Source organism: Rhincodon typus, chromosome 4, assembly GCF_021869965.1.
Source record: "Rhincodon typus isolate 14 chromosome 4, sRhiTyp1.1, whole genome shotgun sequence".
Lineage (NCBI taxonomy): Eukaryota > Metazoa > Chordata > Chondrichthyes > Orectolobiformes > Rhincodontidae > Rhincodon > Rhincodon typus.
The window spans coordinates 98,841,270-98,862,791 of record NC_063335.1 but is presented as its reverse complement, the minus strand read 5'-3'; the positions used below and the strand labels follow the sequence as shown (position 1 = coordinate 98,862,791).

The following is a 21,522-nucleotide window of genomic DNA, read 5'->3' as shown; positions in this document are numbered from 1 at the left end:
GTTTTATCATCATAGACATTCCATTAACCTGTCCTCCCACTACTCTATTTCAGAGCATTTATCAGTAACTTTATCATGAAGCATAACTGCAATTGAACAGCGTTTATTTTGACTTTACCAATAGGCTAAAGAGGTATCAGTAGGCAGATACTTTTCAATTCAAGGATTTCAATACTAAGGGGATTCAGATTTGAATTCCAGTTTCTACAAAAGTTCTATGTTGGGAATTTAAAGCTCATAAACAGTATTTCTCTTGGGAGCGCTCACCATTTTTTTTTTGTCAACCAGCTTTATCCTTAGCAAAAACAGGAATTGCTGGAGAAACTCAACAAGTCTAGCAGCATCTGGGGAGAGAAAGCAGAGTTAATGTTTTGAATCCATCTTCAGAAGGCTGTCTCTCCACAGATGCTGCCAGAGCTACTGAGTTTCTTCAGCAATTTCTGTTTTTGTTTCCAATTTCCAATATCCCTAGTCCTTTGTTTTGTTATTTTTATCCTTAGATTTGCTTATCCCTACTCAACACAAATTTGTAAGAACATTAAATCTCACTTTGTCATTTCCTACTTCTAGAATCCAAAGGCATAGTCAGATTGCAGCAGCTGTCAGAAATTCATCCTACCTCACCAGTATGCCTCCACTGCCCATTGAGTGTCTGGATATAGATGGCGATTGGAGTAATCTTCCTATTATATTTGAAGACCGATATGTAGAATCTGTTTCTAAAGGTTGGTCTCATTTTCTGACTTACTTTTTAACCTCAGCCATTCTATTACATGTGCTCTATGTAGAAAGATCATTTCCATTTAATAATGGAAGATTATAGCCTAGTGATGGGGGCTATTCCCCAGAGTTCACACACCCTCTGATTCTCTCACAGACCAGTCAAGGCTCCACTTGGTTTGGCCAGCTTTATTCAAGCGTACATGCAGCGGAGAGCAATCTGCCTGATTTAATTATAGACAAAGACTTTATGTTTCATTAGCATTGGTTACATTACCAACCAGTCTGCTTTGGCAGCCATCCAATTGAGACTCTGCAAATACTCTTCTTGCACTAAATGCATGATTGCTGGCCAATCCCGTCAGGTTCATTTTGATTAAATTGTTCTGATTAGTTGCAGCCATGCCATGTATATGTTAGGAAATTACTGATATCACTTCTTATTCCATGTAAGGTACAAGCTACATTCTTGCAGTATCTCCTAACCCCCTTACCAGCCAGAGAGTGATATACAACCAGTTCTTAATCAGTTCTACCAGATTGTTTATGAACTGTTTCTAAACCTTGCTGTGTTTTCCCCTTTCACCTAACAATTGACATTGTCACACTTCATGATTTTTGAGTGTGTTGACATTCAAATTGATTGAAATTAAAGTCCCAGTATTGGTGTAAGGAGATCCTGATTCAGATTTGGTTAACAGGAACGAGACCCTGTTGAAGAACCTGACCGTGGTTGCAGTTCTTGCTGCTGTAGTTTTTTGAACACACCCTGGTGAGGACATAAAGTGAGTAGCCTGATTGAGGATCTCCTCAGTTTGATTGCTAACTGAATTAGTCGGTGATGAGATGTAGAGAAAACACACACCGTCTGACTGTTCCCTAGTCATTAGTATAACTGACATAGAATAAGACGGACAGTACAGCACTGGAATGTGCCCTTTGACCCACCAAGCGTACGCTGACATAAAATGTTTTTAGTTTAGAAAGACATTATATATCTACATAAGATAACAAGGTGTAGAGCTGGATGAACACAGCAGGCCAAGCAGCATCAGAGGAGCAGGAAGGCTGATGTTTCGGGCCTAGACCCTCCTTCTCCCTTGTCCCTGTGTATTCATGTATCTGCCAAGATGCCTCTTAAACATTGCTAACGTACACCACCTCTGGCAGTGCATTCCAGTTACTTATCACCCTCTCTGTGCAAAAAGCTTGCCTCTCACATCTCCTTTAAACTTTCTGCATTTTACCTTTAACCTAAGTCTCCTAGTAATTGACATTTCTATCCTGGGGAGAAAAAACTTCAACGATCCAATCCATCTGTAATTTTGTCTCATAATATTGTAAACTTCTATAAGGTTGCCACTCAATCTCTGATGTTCAGGTGAAAACAAACCAAGTTTGCCCACTCTCTCCTCATAGCTAATACCCTCCAAACTAGGCAACGTCTGGTAAACCATTTCTTCACTCTCTCCAAAGCCTCTACACCCTTCTTATAGTCTGGTGACCAGAACTGCGCATAATATTCCACTAAACTTGTACACAACTGCAACATGACTTGCCAACTTTTATACTCTATGCCCTGACCAATGAAGGAAAGCATGCCATATGCCTTTTTGACCATCTTATCCACTTGTGTTGCCATTTTTAGGGAACTATGGATCTGTGCACCAGTGTCCATCTGTTTGCTAATGCTTCAAACAGCTCTGGCATTTGCTGTATACTTCCATCCTATATTCGACCTTCCAAAATGCATCATCTCATATTTGTCCGGATCAGACTTCATCTGTCATTACTCCACTTAAGTCTCCAGCCAATCAATGTCCTGCTGTATCCTCTGACAATCCTCCTCACTGTCCGCAGTTCCCCCAATCTTTGTGTCATCGCAAACTTACCAATCAGATCACCTACACTCTACCAAACCAATGTATATATAATATATGTATGTTACAAACAACAGGGATCTGAGCACTGATCCCTGCAGAACACCACAGGTCACAAATCCCTCGTCAGACAAATACACTTCCACCGCTACTCTATCTTCTATGACTAAGCCAGTTATGTATCCATCCTACCAACTCACTGTGGATCCTAGTATGACCTCGCCTATTGTATCAGCCTGCCATGAGGGACCTTGTCAAAGGTCTTGCTAAGACATATTCCCCGTCCTGCCCTCATCAATCATCCTTGTCATTCCTCAAAAAAATCCAATCAAGTTTGCGAGACATGACATTCCCTGCACAAAGCCATGCCTCTTTATCGCTAATGAGTCCATATTTTTCCAAATGAGTCAATTCTTTCCCTAAGAAACTTTTCTAATAATTTCCGTACTGTTGATGTAACTCTGTAACTCTGCACATTATCCCCGTTGCTGTTATCCTTCTTAAACAAAAGAACAACACTGGCTATTCTCCAGTCCTCTGGGACTTCTCAGAATTTGTACAAGGCCCCAGCAATTTCCTCTCCTGCCTCCCTCAACATTTTGCGACAGATTTCACTGGGCCCCGGAGACTTGTCTACCTTAATGCTTTTGAAAATATCCAACTCATCCTCCTTTTTCATATTGACAGTCACAAGAATATCAGCATACCCCTCTCTAGCCTCACCATACATCTATCCTTCTCCTTTGTGAATACAGATGCAAACAAATACCATGAAAAACCTCCAGTCACGAACCATTTCAACTCCCCCTCCCATTCCTCAGACGACATGTCCATCCTGGGCCTCCTGCAGTGCCACAACGATGCCACCCAAAGGTTGCAGGAACAGCAACTCATATTCCGCTTGGGAACCCTGCAGCCCAATGGTATCAATGTGGATTTCACAAGCTTCAAAATCTCCCCTCCCCCTACCACATCCCAAAACCAGCCCAGCTCGTCCCCGCCTCCCTAACCTGTTCTTCCTCCCACCTCAAGCCCCACCCCCATCTCCTACCTACTAACCTCATCCTGCCCCCTTGACCTGTCTGTCCTCCCTGGACTGACCTATCCCCTCCCTAACTCCCCACCTACACTCACCTTTACTGGCTCCATCCCCGCCTCTTTGACCTGTCTGTTTCCTCTCCACCTATCTTCTCCTCTATTCATCTTCTATCCGCATTCCCCTCTCTCCCTATTCATTTCAGAACCCCCTTCCCCTCCCCCATTTCTGATGAAGGGTCTAGGCCCGAAACGTCAGCCTTTTTGCTCCTATGATGCTGTTTGGCCTGCTATGTTCATCCAGCTCTGCACCTTGTTGTCTTGGATTCTCCAGCATCTGCAGTTCCTACTACCCATGAAAAACTTCACCCACTTCCTCCGCTTCCACGCATAAGTTCCCTCCTCTGTCCTTCAGTGTACCTACCCTTTCCCTAGCCAACCTCTTACTACTTGTATGCAATTAAAACACCTTGGGATTTTCCTTAATCCTGTTTGCCAAGGACATCTTATGGCCCCTTTCAGATCTCCTAACTCCTTGTTTAAGTTCTTTACTGCTTTCTTTATATTCTTTGAGGGCTCTGTCTTCAGTTCCTTAAGCCTTATGTATGTCTTGTTTTCTTTTTGTCTAAGCTCACAATGTCTCTTGTCGTCCATGAATCGTGCTATTCTTATTTTTCACTTTCACATGCTGGTTCTGCACTCCAGTCGACTGCCCTTTAAAAAGATTCTGACATGGCAGATGTGGATTTACTCTCAAACAGCCATCGCCAATCTGCATTTCCAAGTTCCTGCCTCGTATAGTCACAGTTAGCCTTCCTCCAGTTCAGTATGTTCACCCCAGGATTACTTTTATCCTTATTCATAAGTAACTTAAAACTTACAGAATTATGCTCACTGTTCCCAAAATGTTCCTCATCTGGAACTTTGATTACCTGGCTAGGCTCATTCCCCAAAACCAGGTCTTGTGTGGCCCCTCCCCTACTTTGACTCTACACATATTGTTTCAAGAAACCCTCCTGGATGCACCTAACAAATTCCGCCCCATCCAAGTCCTGGCACTAAGGAAGTCCCATTCAGTATCGGGGAAGTTAAATTCATCCGCCTCAATAACCCTGTTGTTTTGACATTTTTCCATAATCTATCCTCATATCCATTCCTCTATCTCCTACTGGATATTGGGAGGCCTGTAGTACAATACTGTCAATATGATTACACACTTCCTGTTCCTGAGCTGTACCCAAATGAATGAGCACACCAAGGTGTCCTCCCTCAGTACAGTTGTGATATTCTCTCTAGTCAGTAACACAACTCCCCCACTTCTTTTACTATCCCTCTCTATCTTGGCAGAAACATCTAAATCCCAGAACGTTAAGCTGCCGGTCTTGTCCCTCTCTCAAATAAGCTTCTGTAGAGGCTACAACATCAGCTTTATGCATTAATCCAAGCTGTAAGTTTATCTGCCTTACCTGTCATGCTCCTCCTTCAGACTGCCTGTCCTGCTGTGTTCAGAAACCTCCCTCTCTCTGTACTTCCTCTTAGCCTTAACTGGCCTTAGTCTGTAACTCCTCCTTGGTCAGTTCACTTGCTGACCTACTGCTCTGTGTCCCACCACCTCACCACTACCCCCCCATGCCCGTCCCGTCACACTAGTTTGAATCCTCTTGAGTGACATTAGCGAATCTCCCCAAACATCTTTGGTTTTAATGGATTAACAGCATTGTTTAATAGTGAGCAGAGGAATTTGAAACAAATACGGTAAATATTCATTCACTAAAATGGCCAGCAGCAATTTATATCCTGTGAAATCTATTCATTGTTGCTCATAACCAAAAATCTCTGGTGCTGAAACGTTCCACCCCGAGTCGAGTGAAGCGTATTGGAGTTTGAACGCCATCTTGATTACTTTTAGTAACCAAAATGTTATGGCCACTGTTACTCAATCTTGACTTTAGTTATTCTTCCCTGATTCAACTTTGAATCACAGGCTCAATTCACAAACTAGAGCTTGGTTGAGGCATACACCAGTGCAGGTCAGGAACACCTAATCATGTCCCAATACTGCCTGCTACAGGATGTTGACATTCCGATACAGTGCGCCTCAGCCTCATTAATCCCTCCAAATTGATCTGGCAAGATATCAATTCTGTTTTATTTAATAAATACTTGTTACCTATAAAAGAAGACAAGTTACAGAGACCTGCAGCAAGTCACCATTCCCTTTTCTCTTGGTGGGGGCAATTTTTTTTTTCAACCTCATCTGATGGAGTAAGTGACTCCTCTTTCTTTTGACTGTAATATTCCTTCGTGATCCCATTTACATTTGAATAGTTACATACTTGAGTCCACTGTAGATCCCTTCTGGGAGTCTGAGCAGCATTTTGTTTTATGAAGGTTGACTCCACATTATCATAAATCCAAACCAAAAGAACTGTGGATGCTGTAAATCAGAAACAAAAACAAAGTTGCTGGAAAGAGGAGCTGCTGAGCTTTTCCAGCAGTTTTGTTTTTGTTATCATAAATCCATTTGTATAATAGCATGACTCAATGGTGTAATATTATCTGCATGTCACCGGAACCAAATATTTGTGCTTTTCATGTTTCTTAAATCTTTCTGAGAGAAAACCAAACAAACATTTGGTGAACTAAGGAAGATGTGCTTAATTTAGGGAAGATATGGACACTAGGCTCACTTAATTCAGCTCACAGAACTGAACTGGGAGTGACATTGTAAGATAAGGAATGCTCCATAGTAATACACATTAGAAGATCAAACAAGATGACCTCTGACGATTCTCCAGCATTTCTAAGCTCTTCACTTTGGCAAAAGCCTTCGCAGTTTTCCCATTAACAACCCTGACTGCTGTTCTGTTTCAAATAACCTGCTGTCAGCCTCCTGTCTCTTTCTTGTATCTTTTTGCTCACAGCCATGAGAAGGGATCAAAGGTTTTACAGTACAATGGGAAGAGGAATCTGCCGAAATGGATTAATAATTTGTCTATTTACAATCCCCCCAAATAACAGAATCACAGCAAGCACATTGGTATCTCAACTGCCTCTTGTCTCTGCCTCATTAATTTGTTTAGAGAGAATACACAGGAAAAAGGAAACATTGAGGCATAACTATTTTTTCCAGACTTTCTCTCAAAAAAATTAATTTCCGACCATGGCAAGTCATAATCGTAGAATGAGTGAGATTTACAGCATGGTAACATGCCCTTTGGCCCAACTTGTCCATGCCGCCCAGTTTTCAGAATTTAAACTCACCCCAATTGCCCGAGTGTGGTCCATATCCCTCCATACCTATCCCATCCAGGTAACTTTCCAAATGTTTCTTAAATGATGAAATTGTACTCGCCTCCATCACGACCTCTGGCAGCCAGTTCCAGACACTCGTAGACAACGTCTACCATGCTGCCCTCATCTACCATCTTGGTCATCCCTTCAACTAAACTCAATCAAGTTCATGAGACACAGTTTCCCATGTACAAAGCCATGCTGACTAACTCAAATGAGATCTTACATCTTCAAATGGTCCTGTAGATCTTGTATCTCGGAATCCCCTTGAATAATTCACCCACTACAGATGTTAGGCTCACCAGTCTAGTCTCAAGCCCAGAGCAGAAAAGCCACGAGTAATTTGGAAGTACATTGGAACTGCACTGACCGCAGCTTGGCTGGTGTGCGAAATAGAAGCACATCTTGTTTGGAGGTTGTGTTGGAGGCATGTAAGGCTGGAGTAAAGTAAAAAGCAAGGAGAAAAAGAGGATTTGAGTACGCTTTCATGCTTTGTTGGGAAGTACTGTTTAGAGGTCCTAATTTGATTAATGCGCACTCTTCTGCAATGACAAAAGCATGTGCTCTAAAATAACCACAGCCTCCAACTTCATCGTTCCCCAACCCTGTGCCACCCGTTTCTATCTCCTTCCCAAAATCCATAAACCTGACTGCCCTGGTCAACCCATTGTCTCCGCCTGCTCCTGCCCCACCAAACTTATCTCCACTTATCTCAACTCCATTTTCTCCCCCTTAGTCCAGGAACTCCCCACCTACGTCCGTGACACCACCCACGCCCTCCAAAACTTCCGATTCCCTGGCCCCCAATGCCTCATCTTCACCATGGACATCCAGCCCCTATACACCTGCATTCCCCATGAAGATGGCCTAAAGGCCCTGTGCTTCTTCCTGTCACGCAGGCCAGACTAGTCCCCCTCCACCGACACCCTCATCCGTCTAACCGAACTCGTCCTCACCCTTAAAAACTTCTCCTTCAACTCCTCCCACTTCCTACAGACTAAGGGGGAATCCAAATGGGCCCAAGCTATGCCTGCCTCTTTGTGGGATACATGGAACCGTTCCTCTTCTGCGGCTACACCGGCCCTAAACCCCACCTCTTCCTCCGTTACATTGATGACTGTGTCGGCGCCGCCTCGTGATCCCACGAGGAGCTCAAACAGTTCATCCACTTCACCAACACCTTCCACCCCCAACCTTAAGTTCACCTGGACCAACTCTGATACCTCTCTCTCCTTCCTGGACCTCTCTGTTTCCATCTCTGGCAACCACCCGGAAACCGATATCCATTTCAAGCCCACCGACTCCCACAGCTACCTAGCATACACCTCCTCTCACCCACCTTCCTGCTAGAATGCTATCCCCTATTCCCAATTCCTTCACTTCCGCCACATCTGCTCCCAAGATGAGGCATTCCACTCCCGGACATCCCAGATATCCTCGTTTTTCAAGGACTGCAATTTCCCCTCCGCAGTGGTCGAAAACGCCCTCGACCTCATCTCTTGCGTTTCCCGCACCTCAGCCCTCACACCCCCTCCCACAATAAAAACAAAGACAGACTTCCCGTTGTCCTAACGTGTCACCCCATCAACCTCCAAATTCAACGCATCATTCTCCACCACATCCGCCACCTGCAATCTGACCCCACTACCAAAGATATATTTCCCTCCCCACCCTTACCTGCCTTCCGGAGGGACCGCTCTGTCCGTGACTCCCTTGTCCGCTCCACTCTCCCCACTAGCCCCACCACCCCCAGCACTTTTCCTTGCAACTGCAGGAAGTGCTACACCTGCCCCTACACCTCCCCCCTCACCCCCATTCCAGGCCCCAAGAAAACCTTCCACATCAAACAGATGTTCACCTGCACATCTGCTAATGTAATATACTGTATCCGCTGCTCCCGATGTGGCCTCCTGTACATCGGGGAAACCAAGCGGAGGCTTTGTGGAATACCTGCACTCGGTTCGTGACAAATGACAACACCTCCCAGGTCGCGAACCACTTCAACTCCCCCTCCCACTCCTTGGACGACATGTCCATCCTGGGTCGCCTCCAGTGCCACAACGATGCCACCCGAAGGCTGGAGGAACAGCACCTCATATTCCGCTTGGGAACCCTGCAGCCCAATGGTATCAAAGTGGACTTTACAAGCTTCAAAATCTCCCTTCCTCCCGACCTCATCCCAAGACCAGCCCCTCCCCTCCCCGCCTCCTTGACCTGTCCGTCTTTTCTCCCACCTATACGCTCCTCCCACCTCACTGACCAACCCCCACCACCACTTCCTACCTACTAGCCCCAACCCCGCCTCCTTGACCTGTCCGTCTTCCCTCCCACCTACCCGCCCCTCCCTCCTCACTGCCCAACCCCCATCCCAACTCCCTACTTACACTCACCTGTACTGGTTTCATCCCCGTCTCCTTGACCTGTCCGTCTTCTCTCCACCTATCGGCTCCACTGTCCATGTTCTGTCATAGCCTCCCCCTCTCTCTCTTTATTTCAGAGCCCTTTTCCCCTCCCCCATTTCTGAAGAAGGGTCCAGACCCGAAGCGTCAGCTTTCCTGCTCCTCTGATGCTGCTTGGCCTGCTGTGTTCGTGCAGCTCTACACCTTGTTATCTCTTGCTCTGAAGTACTTTTATTTTAAGCTTATTTTAACATAGTAAATAAATGATGACTAGAACATTTTTAAACAAAGTCATTTTTTAATTTTGAGTGTACCTAAGAGGGGGTCAAAATTGAGGTGAAGTGATGCTTAGATCAAACAAAAACATGCATTGTTGATGCAAAATGTCCTTTGCAGCCCTCTAGTGGTGTTGGAACAAATGAATACTGTTGGTGTGCAGATGCAAATTTCAAAGAAATGTTGATCCATGGGAACACACAGCAAAGGAAGAAGGCATTTAACTGTTTGCACTTTCCTAAAACAATCCAAAACTAATCTTAAAGTCCTTTCTCTGTAGCCTTGCAACCTCATCTGATTTCAGTATTTCCTTATTCCTAGCTAAAAAGGTGTGAGATCAACCTCAGTTGCTTCCACGGATAAAACATTCTGTTGTCAAAAATCAAATGATACATCGGAGTACTAGTATGTGGGGAAAAAAAAATTGACCATAATTTTCTCCTTTCCACCTCAGTAAATTTGGTTGAAATAAATAGGAGATTGCTTTCTCGTTTGAAGGACATCAGATAAAAATGCTAAATGGGTACTCTAATGTGGAATGAAATGGAAACACTCAGCAGGTCAGGGAGCATGTGTGAAAAGGGAAATGATTAATATTTTAGAACATTAATCTTTCAGCATAAGTATATGCTTGTATCTTGTGGCATAATTCCAAGGCCTAATCTTTCTTCACAAGTTTAGGTTTTCTTTCCTTGGCTACTTAAGTTCTTGAGTATGAACTTATGTACTTATTTCTTACTTTTGCAGCCATGAAAAAAAACTTACCATCATGATTTTGTTTTAACACCACTGGAAATAACAATTGTTCTTGCAAGAACAATGTAACCTTGCACATTCCAGATATGATAACCCCTACAAGTTACATGGGGAATTACTAATTAATCTCCCAGTGGAACTCATTGAGTCTGAGTCCCTTGTAACGGGTATTGGCCTTTCTAGCTGGAAGTCATCACCTGAGCCCTTAATCCTACTTCTGGAAGGGCCTCTAGTGGTGCAGAGATAAAGTCCCTACCCCTGGACCGAGAGGCCCAGGTTCAAGTAACACCTATTCCAGAGGTATGTAATAACATCTCTTCAAAGTTGATTAGAAAAATAGGTTAATAAAAAAAACCTACCTCCAGGGACCCTCTTGTGGCACAATGGTTGTTTACCTACTTCTAGACTGGAGGCCCAGGAGGCCTGGATTGAAGTTCCACTTGCTTCAGAGGTGTGTAATGATATCCCTGAACAGATTGATTTGGAAAATGAAGTCTACCTCTGCAGTGCCCTCTTATAGCGCAGTGGCAGCATTCCTTGGCTGAGAGGCACAGACTGAGACACCCAGGTTCAAGTCCCACCTGGTTCAGAGTTGTGTCGTAACATCTCTGAACAGGTTGATCAGAAAATAGGTTAAATAAAAAAAAACTGCCTCTGAGTCAGGAGGCCTGGGTTCAAGTCCTACTATTCCTGAGCAGGTTGATTCGAATTTTTTTTTTTTTAACAAAGCAGACCGAGTGTACCGTGCATACATTGGCTGTGGGTGCTTGCACAAAAAGAATAATGCAGCTCCAGGAATGTGTTTTCGGAACTGTCTTTCCCAGCTGGGACTAGCCAATGGACACCGTAAATAGTGGCTCTATGCTCGTGCTCGACAATAATTGATGTTCCTTTCCAGTCAAGTTACCTGAATTATTACACTGGTCTGAAGGTTCCCCTGAGTGAGGCTATGAAACTCTTTTGTAGGTTTTTTTTTTACACACTAGATGTTACTATGCATTGCCAGGTCAGGTGTTTTCCCCATTTTCCCCATTGAAGCATCCAACCATTGTGATGCCATTGTCATGCTTACCAGAAGTACATCCACATAAAGGGATATATATTGTTTACTTTCAAGTAAGACCTTTCTCCATTTACTTCCCTGCTAAGCCCTGCATCCTAATTAGAACTTGTAAACTTGAAGTTTTAAAATACAGGGTAAACGCCCATCAGCGGTGTGCTTTAATTAACGTAAACCCCCTGATTCACCAGTGTGATGCTTTGGCTTCAGTTCATCACACCGGATATGCTAGTTGTTTCCCTCGGAATGCTAATTGGACAATCATTGGTGTATATTTGCAGCTACATGCGTCACGTGAAATGGTTGAATATTCTGTCCACATGTACTATTTATTGTGTTACATTGTGTGTGTTTTTCCGTTTGCAGCCAGCTATATGTTTGATAGTGATGCATCTGACAGGGAGGTGGGATCGAAAGTGAATCATGTGATGGACACAAAGATTTCAGAATTTGGAAGCTTGCCCATTGAAGTAAAGGGATACCAGCAAATACGTGATGGTATATTGAATCCTGAGGCTTTGAAGGTGCTTGCGACAAGGACATCTGGAACACAGACACTGAATGAAACTGTTTCCTTGGAAACGATGTACAACTCTGTGGATTTGGCTGCTTTTGTCAGCCAAGAATATGATGAATTTAGTGAGAATGAAACCAAAAGTATTCAGACCTCAGAGGCGGATGGTTTGGTTGGACAGTGTCAAGGGGAGCTCTCTACAATCTATGAAAATCATTCTGAATCACTCCGACTGAATGAAAAGTCACTGAGTCCTGAGCAGCAAGAAACTGTCTCTGAATGTAATGAGACCAAATTAGTCAAACAGTTGGGATCAACATCAGGCTTGATGTATATTGAGGTAAAACCCAGCACCAAGGATCCTTACCAGGGTGAGACTGTGTTAGTCTGTTCTCCAAATGGGACAAATACCAGTGAATGCTCTGCCTCTAATGACACTGAAATTAGTCAGCGGGAGGAATTCAGTGAAGTAGATTTGGACTTGCCGTGTTCTGTTGTTAACTCTGAGCATATGGACAGTGAGTCTGTTGAACACGAATTTATAAGAAGAAGAGTTGAGGGTACTGACTATCCCATTATAACTGGGGCCATGAAACGATCTCTTTCGTTAATATCTGATTCAGGAATAGAGAGTGAACCCAGTTCGGTGGCTTGGTCAGAGATGCGAAAACCACTGGATTCATCTAGTGACCGGGACCTCGTGCACCAGATAGTTAGAGCACAAGCAATCCACAGGAATTCACTGGAAGGTGGTCAGACTGAAAGTGGCACCAGTTTGCCCAGTGGGATCCAGGCTTCTTTGACATCAATCAGCTCGTTGCCTTTTGAGGATGAAGAGGAGGTGGAACTCAGCAAATTGACCAAATCTGTCTCAGCCCCACAGATTAGTAGCTCAGATCAAACAGGTGAAGCCCCTGATTCTTTACCGCAGCAACAGATCGCTGACGAAAATCAGTGGCTGAGTAGGCATCCCTTGGAGAAGGAAAGGGAAGAGCAACATGAGATACGTTCAGTTCAAAGAGAATGCAGTGAGGATTCTGATTCCCTGTCAGATAAAGAGATCCCGCCAAAGCATTTAGAAGATTCAGTACTGAATAGTAGCAGCAAAGTGGAGCCCATCAAAAATACCACCATTTTGGCAAGAGATCAATGGTATTCCTCTGAAATGAATAATAATATTGACCAGCGTCCAAATGTATTCAGTGCTGATAGCCATAGCGATTCGATAAGTCACAGTGTTAAAGAGCTTGTGTGTAAGGAAGTGGATTTTAATAGATTATTAGACACAGATGTTAACACTTCTGACCCTGACAGTCACACAGAAGATATTAAATTCCTTTCTGCTGAACTGCAAAGTGGCAATCATGGATCATTCAGTGACGAGTTGCCACATGCTGTGTTTATCCCAAACAGCAGTGATGGGGTAACGACGTGTGAGTTGGTGACACAACCTGACCTGCAGACAGAGGCTTTGGAGCTGACCAAAGCCGCATTCAGCGATGTCCCTTTGCCCGACAGAGCATGTCATGAAGAAACTCCCTGCCTATACGAAGGAAAACTAGAAATGGAGCAGCAATGTGATAGCTGTACAGGAAAACAAGATGGAAGTGAAAACCCATCAGCGCGTACCAACAACAGTGAACTTCAGCCTCTGGTTCATAGTGGAAATTCCTCTGGAACTGGTAACTCAGGCATGGTCTTTGAGAAGACGAACGTGGTTGAGGTGGTCAATCTTTCCGTTTCATGCACAGCCACGTGTCTGCCATTTTCTTCCATGTTGAGGGATTCTCCTGTTTCCTTTCCCTCAAAGCAGTTAGCGTCTCCAATTACTAGACAGCCCATCGGCTCATTTGGTATGGTCTCTTCTACTTCCCAGGATGCTGATGCAGAAATCAATGAGAAAATGGTGAGGTAAATTTACAACTCATCACTGATTCATATCCTTTCTCAGTCTGAGCACGTGCCTTGGGATTATGGGATAAAGACACTTCCTAGTGGTGAACTAAGGCATTCAGAAAGGTCAGACTGAAGTTTCTTGTTAGAACTGGGTTAGCCTATCATAACTGCACCATCAATAAGACAGTTAGAACTGTCTAAAATATCACCATTGACGATAAGGAACAGAAAAATTACTCGAGTGAATTCCCAAAGTTCTTGCGTCGACTGGAACAGGATTAATCATTGCTATATAGTAAATTAGTTGCTCAGTAATTAATGTGGAGGAACATACACAGTGTAAAGAGTGGCCAGGTTGGGTGAGGTAATGGAGGATTGGATGAGGAACAGGAAGAATGTTGTATCCTAATATATTTGCAACAAAGGAGAGAGGAAACTGAATTGATGATTCCCATGTCCTAATGCCAGTCTCAGGCCAGAGTGCAGTTGATGAACATCATGCTTTATACACACAAAGACTGAAGGGACACAACTGAGATTAGGACTGTTTACACAGAGAATCATTAAGGCACACAATTGTGTCTAAACATAGTGCAAGATGGGAAGAAATGGTGCCATTGTAATGGCACTGGACTAAATCCAGAGATTCATGATAATGTTCTAGGAACACGTTGCTGGATATTTCCTCCCATCCACCACCACCATAGTGTGTTTTTGGTTGGGGGAAGGAGCTTCAAGAAAACACAGCAAGCGCCTAGCCCATCCAATATCCCACCTGCCCCTGAAGTTGACCCTAAAATCACAGCCTGCCTACGATATGTAAATTGAACTAGTTCAAAGCTTAGTTGACCTCAGTCATGCCTTGTCAATGCATGGGAGTTGTGAGCAGGTGAGTGGGAGTGGTCAGCCCCTTTTGTATGATTTTAAAATCATAGGATCATAGAATCCCTACAGTGTGGAAACAGGCACTTCGGCCCAACGCACCGACCCTTGGAGCATCCCACCCAGACCCATCCCCCTATAACCCACACACCCCTGAACACTACAGGCAATTTAGCATGGCCAATCCACCGAGCCTGCACATCTTTGGACTGTGGGAGGAAACCGGAGCACCCGCAGGAAACCCACGCAGACACGGGGAGAATGTGCAAACTCCACACAGACAGTCGCCCGAGGCTAGAATCGAACCCAGGTCCGTGGCGCTGTGAGGCTGCAGTGCTAATGGTGTGCGAAAAGGGGATGCTGCCTTTGGATGGTGCCCATTGTGAGCGCCCTGAAAAGATAATATTCGCTTCCCTCCTACCTTCATGTATTTTAAAATCCACCATTCCAGCCTCATTGTTGTCCTTCCTAAGCTCGCAGAAACTCCCTGCAGCCCTCCTGAGACAGAGATTACGGCCAGGGAACAGGGTAGTGTATTGAAGTGGTAGGCAGGGTCTGCGAAGCGGTCACCCAATTTATGCTTTGTTTCCCCAATGTAGAGGAGACCGCATGGTGAGCAGCAACTGCAGTAGACTAGATTGTGGGAAGTGCTGGGGAAGTGCTGCTTCACCTGGAACACATGTCTGTGCCCTTGGATACTGGGAAGGGAGGAGGTAAATGGGTAGGTGTTGCACCTTCGGCATTGCAGTGGAAGGTGCCGTGGGGCTGTAGTGGGGGTATTGGGAGTGAAGGAAGAGTGAACCAGAAGGAATGGTCCCTGCGGAAAGTGGACCAGGGAGGGGAGGGGAATTTGTGTCTGGTGGTGGCATCTCGCTGGAGGTGGCAGAAATGGCATCTGATGATCTTCTGGATATGGATGCTGGTGGGATGGTAGGTAAGGATAAGGGGAATCCTATTGCTGTTGCAGGAGGGAAGAGAAGGGGTGAGGCTGGAAGTGCGGGAGATGGGTCAGACCCAGTTGCGGGCCCTGTCGACAACAGTGCTGGAGAATCCTCTAATATCTCTGGGTTGTTGCACCTTGCGGGCCTTGATGCTGAAAAGAAATGTTTCTGGTTGGCCCAACGAATGAGCCGGAGGATGAACTAGAACTACGGAATGGTGCAACTCTGAGCCGGTGTGATGCGATGTTGTTGGTACTGAGTGTGGATCTCAGGATGCGACGAGAGCATCTGTCTGTGGAATGTTAAACATTGCGAAGATACCTGTGATCCTGGGTGGATGAAACTTCAGTTGGAATTCATGTGGGGTGAGTCTGAGCTGGAGGCAGTCACTCAGGAATGTGAATTAGCTGTGGAAGTGAGTTTTAGCAAATATCTGGTCAACTACCAGGAGAAATTAATGTCAGTGGACAAGAAGAAGAATTGGAACAGAAATCCCATCGGAGAGAGGAGCAGAATTTCTTCAAGGTGGGCACACATAAAAGAGATGTGGCAGTGAGTTAAATATGGACCAAAAACAGAAGTTGCTGGAAAAGCTGATCAGGTCTGGCCGCATCTGTGGAGAGAAATCAGAGTTAACATTTCAGGTCCGGTGACCCTTCCTCAGAATTAATGGTAGCTTGGAAAATTTCGGTTTATATGCAGAAAATAGGTTGGGTTTGGGGGGCTAAGGAGTAAATGATAGGTGGGAATAGAGCCCAAAGAGAGAGAAGAGCAGTTGGACAAACCAAGAAATCGATAATGATCTGGTTGCAAGGGTGAATAGCTGTTATTGGAGATTGTTAGTGACTAACAACAGGGGGTGTGTAATGGCAGACTATGTGGTATCAAGGCCTGGTGGGTGGGGTAGGGGGCTGGGACATGGGAGAGATCAGGCCCTAAAATGATTGAACTTGATATTGAGCCGGAGGGCTGCAGGGTCCCCAAGCGGAAAATGAGGTGGTGTTCTTCCAGCTTGCGCTGAGCTTCACTGGAACACTGCAGCACACGTAGGGATTGTTCGACACAAGATGTACCCTGAAAGATGTACAGTCGGACTGTTTGGAAGTTCCAGGTGCACTGATGACAAATTAATTTAAACTTTAACTTAAAATTTTAGTGCGCAATTACTTGAGAGTGACCCTAAAACCTGATAATAGAGTTGGTGATTTCGGAGAGTTCTGGCTTGCTCACCTCAAAAGCTACCCAGAAATAGTCAGAGGGATTACAACTCGATATAATTCCTGTTTAACTGCAAAACTAATACCCCACCCCAACAATTGCTCAGGCTGTCAACTCAACTCCTGTTCATGTTCGCTGCCCCACCTGCTCCAAAACCCAAACCATCCTGACATCTCATGCCCACTTTCATCTGATTCCCAACCAAGCCCCTCAACATCTGACCCATGCCCCTCCCATCAAGACCTAACTCTTCCCCCACCCCACCACTTCCAGAGCATTCTGACTTTGCCCCCAACCCTCAGACACCTGGTCTCCTCCACTCCAACTATCCCTGATATCCAACTGTCCAGAGATCAGAAGATCTGCTCTAAATTTCAGCAACTTTGTAGCATTCCTTCTCTGCATATCCTGAACAAAGTTAAGATTTCCCAGAAGATAGCAGCAATATTTTGCATTCACTTTATCGTTTAAATGGAGCACAGAGCAGAGAGCAGGAGCTAAAATATTAAACAGAGCGACAGGCAAAGTACCACTGCCCATGTATACCACTTCAAATGGAATGAAGACATAAATGGGAACATTTGCCCTATATACCTGAAAGCAATTACGTTGTTTAGTGTCTTGGCAAAAATTACTGGTGCAATCTGATTCGAGTTATTCCCAAAATTATGCTTTAGACAAACCACTTATTATGTCACGTAGGTGTTGAATGATGTTTTGAATAACCTAAACTCATTGTCATTCAGTATATATATGCAGTCAGATATCTGTACACTCAATTTACAATCCTGGAGTACTAGAAAACATTACACAAAAGAAAAAGCACAAAGAACTGCAAATGCTGGAAATCAGAAACAAAAAGAGATTGCTGGGAAAACTCCACAGGTCTAGCAGCAACTGTGGAGAGAAAGCAGAATTAAGTTTCAGATCCAGTGTCCCTTCCTCAGAACATTCTTTGGACCTAATAGAAATTAGGGATAGGATTTTGAATTGCTCAAGGGGGCAGGAAGGGTAAGGCATGTCCTCTGAAAATAGTGCTCCTGGACTCAATGTCAGCAACCTTGTGCCATCGCGTTACACTGGAATTTTTGAAGGAAAGCACATGAGAGTTGGGAAGGCCTTCAGTTAACAGCATGTTAAGCCCCTTGAGGTGTTGGCTAATGAAAGTTATAAGGAAATTTTTGAATCACGAATTGCCAAATCTGAGTCGGCCAGTTATATACAGCTGTCAGATTCAATAAGAGCTTAAGGTTTTTTGAATAAGGAAAATACTTTTGCCATGAGGGTTTGTTTTGTGAAATCTGTTGCAACACCTTTCATTTGGCTGTTTGATGCTTTTCTGTGCTGTGAGGGTAGTGGGCCTCCAATGAGCTACCTCCCTTCTCTGCAGCCTGTCTTTTGACGATTGTGTTCAACAGGGCAGCTCCTGCTAACACCATTAACTGTGCTTGGCTTACCACCTGACCAAGTTGGGCATCTACTTTTGAAAATTGTTTTGCACGAGCAACACATTTATGACAAGGAGTTGGGACCTGGAAATTTATCGAGCTCTCAGGTTCCCAAACCCTGATTTGGAAAAAAAAACCTGAGGTTATTTGCCTTGCGTAATGTGGAGGGGCACTCTCAAATACTTACATTGTAAACATGCAGAAATACTTAAATGGTGTAAGAGCATTTACCTTATTTGAATAGTGATTCAGGCTGTTAGGTGGGAAAGCTCAGGCCAGGGGTTTTGTATCAGTTCTCTCTATGTGCTGCACATATATAGATGTCAACATTGTAACTTCTTTTCATTGCAGTTTTGTTCAGGCCAAAGACGAGTTGCTAAAGGGACTGAAGTTTGAAGGGTTGTTGTACAGTAATCTGCCTCTTCTGGCTTCCAATATCCCTTACTTCACTCCAGAGGAAGAGGAGGAGGAGGTGAATTTGGAAGAGGGAATCCACCTGATTATCTGTGTTCATGGATTAGACGGTAGGCAATGACTGTGGAGTTAGCTTTTAGAATAATACCCTTTGACACTCACACAATCCTAATGAGGAGAATGATTAGGTGGACTGTCTACTCACAGATAAGCCATCTCTGACCATCTCCCTGTATTGCTGTCCGCATACATCTGACTTCCTTGTCAAAAGCTTACTTCCTTCTGTCTCCATCCCAATTTAACAATCAGGTTCTCCTCAATTCACTTATAACCACGCTCTCAAAATCCCAAACATCTAACTTTTGACCCCCACAATGCTTTTGCAGCTGCCAATCTGCTGCTTAACCACTCCCTCATCGTCTCCTTCAACCCAGCCCACAGAAAAACCATGACTCTCTCACGCACTCTGGCTGTTTCCCAAATACAACTCAAAACTCCACTTCCTTGAATCCAAGGGATGAAAACTTAAATGGACGTGATAGACAACTGGTTTAGTCATTCACCATCAGACCTGCCTGGATCCAAAAAAGCATTATCGAAGTTGTCCTGCAGAGGAGGGGGTGTGGGAGTTGTGCTGTTACCATCTGCCCAGCTTTATCTCTACCATCAGATCCATGACCAGCATGGGACAGTTAATATCGTGAATTCTAAAGTGAGGCACTTTTCATATGTCTCAACAGGCTGGACTCTTGGTATAACGTAATCCCTTTTCTGTTGCCTCGTTGCTGAATAGAGTCAGAACAAGTACAAGAACGTCAAATTTCAAATCCTCACAACAGTGTAGGCCACAGGAGAAAGCACTGCCGATAGGGTTTGCATGTCAACTCGGAATGGTTGGGGTTGCCATTGGAGAAAACAGCTTCAACAAATTAGATTGAACTGACCAACCAATCAGTGTCCTTTTCCCATGAACTCTAAATTGTTGTGTTCCTGGGCCGAAGGGCCCATTCCTGCGCTGGGCAGTTGAAATTTGACATTCTTGTGTTTGTCCTGATGGGTGCAAGATGAAAAGCTCCAGCAATATGATTCTTTTCTCAGCAATATTTAAGGTCTGCATTAAACAACTGCTTGTTGCATCTTTCTAAGTGAAATTGTGTTTTTTAACCCTGAGAAAATTGCTTAACCTTACTTCATGAAGTTGCTGCCTAATGTGCAATTGGATTAAGGCCAACAAACCTCCGGGTTCCCATTCAAACAGCTATTCAACATACACCGCCTTGATATTAGTTGTCAAGCTGTCCATGAAATGCATATTTAAGATCAAGTCTTTGCTCTCACTGCTTACAGATATCTCAGGACTCAATGGGAGCAGGAACAGTAATTTACTTCATGGCTATCCTTGTCCAGCGAGACAGGCTGAGGGTAATTAAAGAATGGTTCTTCTTTTCAGGTAACAGCGCAGATCTGCGACTTGTGAAGACGTTCATTGAGCTGGGGCTTCCTGGTGCCAAGCTGGATTTCTTAATGTCCGAAAGGAACCAGGTAGGGCACCATCAGGTGTACCTCAGTCACCTGGTCTTATTGGTGGGGAATAAACTCTGGTTCTTTGTTAATCATTACATGTCTTAAAACAAGACATTGAAAACAAAATATGAAATAAGGACAGACCAAGCTTTGAAACAAAATGTTAGTCGTTTCTTTTCTGAAACATTGACCTATTCTTCACTTTCAGCTAAATAAAAACCAAAAGAACTGCAGATGCTGAAAATCAGAAACAAAAACAAAAATTGCTGGTAAAGCTCAGGAGGTCTGTGAAGAGAAATCAGAGTTAATGTTTTGGATCCGAGGACCCTTCCTCAGAACTGATGGGAGCTAGGAGAACCTAGAAGAAATAACTTATCCTAGCTACCATCAGTTCTGGGGAAGGGTCACTGGACCCAACACTTCAACTCAGATTTCCCACCATAGCTGCTGCCAGACCTGCTGAGCTTTTCCAGCAATTTCTGTTTTTGTTTCTGATTTTCAGCTGTTGGATCAACCTGATGAGCCAGTTCCGGAAATTTGTACTTTGACGAGTTAAGATTGTAAAATAGAGTCAAAGAATTTGACAGTACCAAAGGACGCCACTATGCCTGTACCAGTTTCCGAAAGAGCCACCCAGCTAGTCCCATTCTCCATATCCCTCTAAATTATATATATAAATATAATTTCAAGTATATATCCAGCTCTTTTTTGAAACCTCCAATGGAATCTGCCTCCACCATTCTCCCAGGCAGCGCATTCCAAATCCTCACAACTCTGAGTAAAAATGTTTCTCCTCGTCTCATTCCTAACTCTATTGCTGACAATCCTGAACGTGTGAACCTTAGTTGCTGAGATACCAGCAAGTGGAAACAGAACCTCCTCCTTATTCTTCACAGTTAGAAGGCAACTTGATCCGCTACAATTTGACATAGAAGTCAAGGCTTTACATTCCGACTGTATATAAAGTACTATCCAAATTGTTGTTGTGAATGATTTAAAGAGAAATCAACTAATGTGAGAGGATTTTCACATTCCTGAGGTGAATAATTTAATCTTCCCTGAATTTAGAGTGGGTTGGGGTGGGGTGGGGTGAGGGTGGTTACTTCAGCACTACAGACTTGCCAACTTTATAAGCATGTTCAGAAAAAGATTATAGAGATCAGCCCTAGCGATTACAGAGTAGTCAGCTTAACTTCACAAGAGCGGTAAATTCTGGAAACACTTTGGTATAGAATTGATAGTCCGAGGAAAAAGATGCACTAATT

The 21,522-nt window shown here is 44.1% G+C and overlaps 1 protein-coding gene across 3 annotated transcripts in view; it reads left to right on the top strand.

Moving 5' to 3' along the window:
- The window catches only part of fam135b (family with sequence similarity 135 member B), a 350,061-nt gene that overhangs the window by 271,212 nt on the left and 57,327 nt on the right, over positions 1-21,522 (top strand). For all 3 annotated transcript variants that reach the window (XM_048596063.1, XM_048596062.1, XM_048596064.1), the window contains 4 exons: positions 571-725; positions 11,787-13,845; positions 18,671-18,843; positions 20,184-20,275. In XM_048596063.1, coding sequence (XP_048452020.1) covers positions 571-725; positions 11,787-13,845; positions 18,671-18,843; positions 20,184-20,275 — 2,479 coding nt within the window. The remainder of the gene's footprint in view (positions 1-570; positions 726-11,786; positions 13,846-18,670; positions 18,844-20,183; positions 20,276-21,522) is intronic.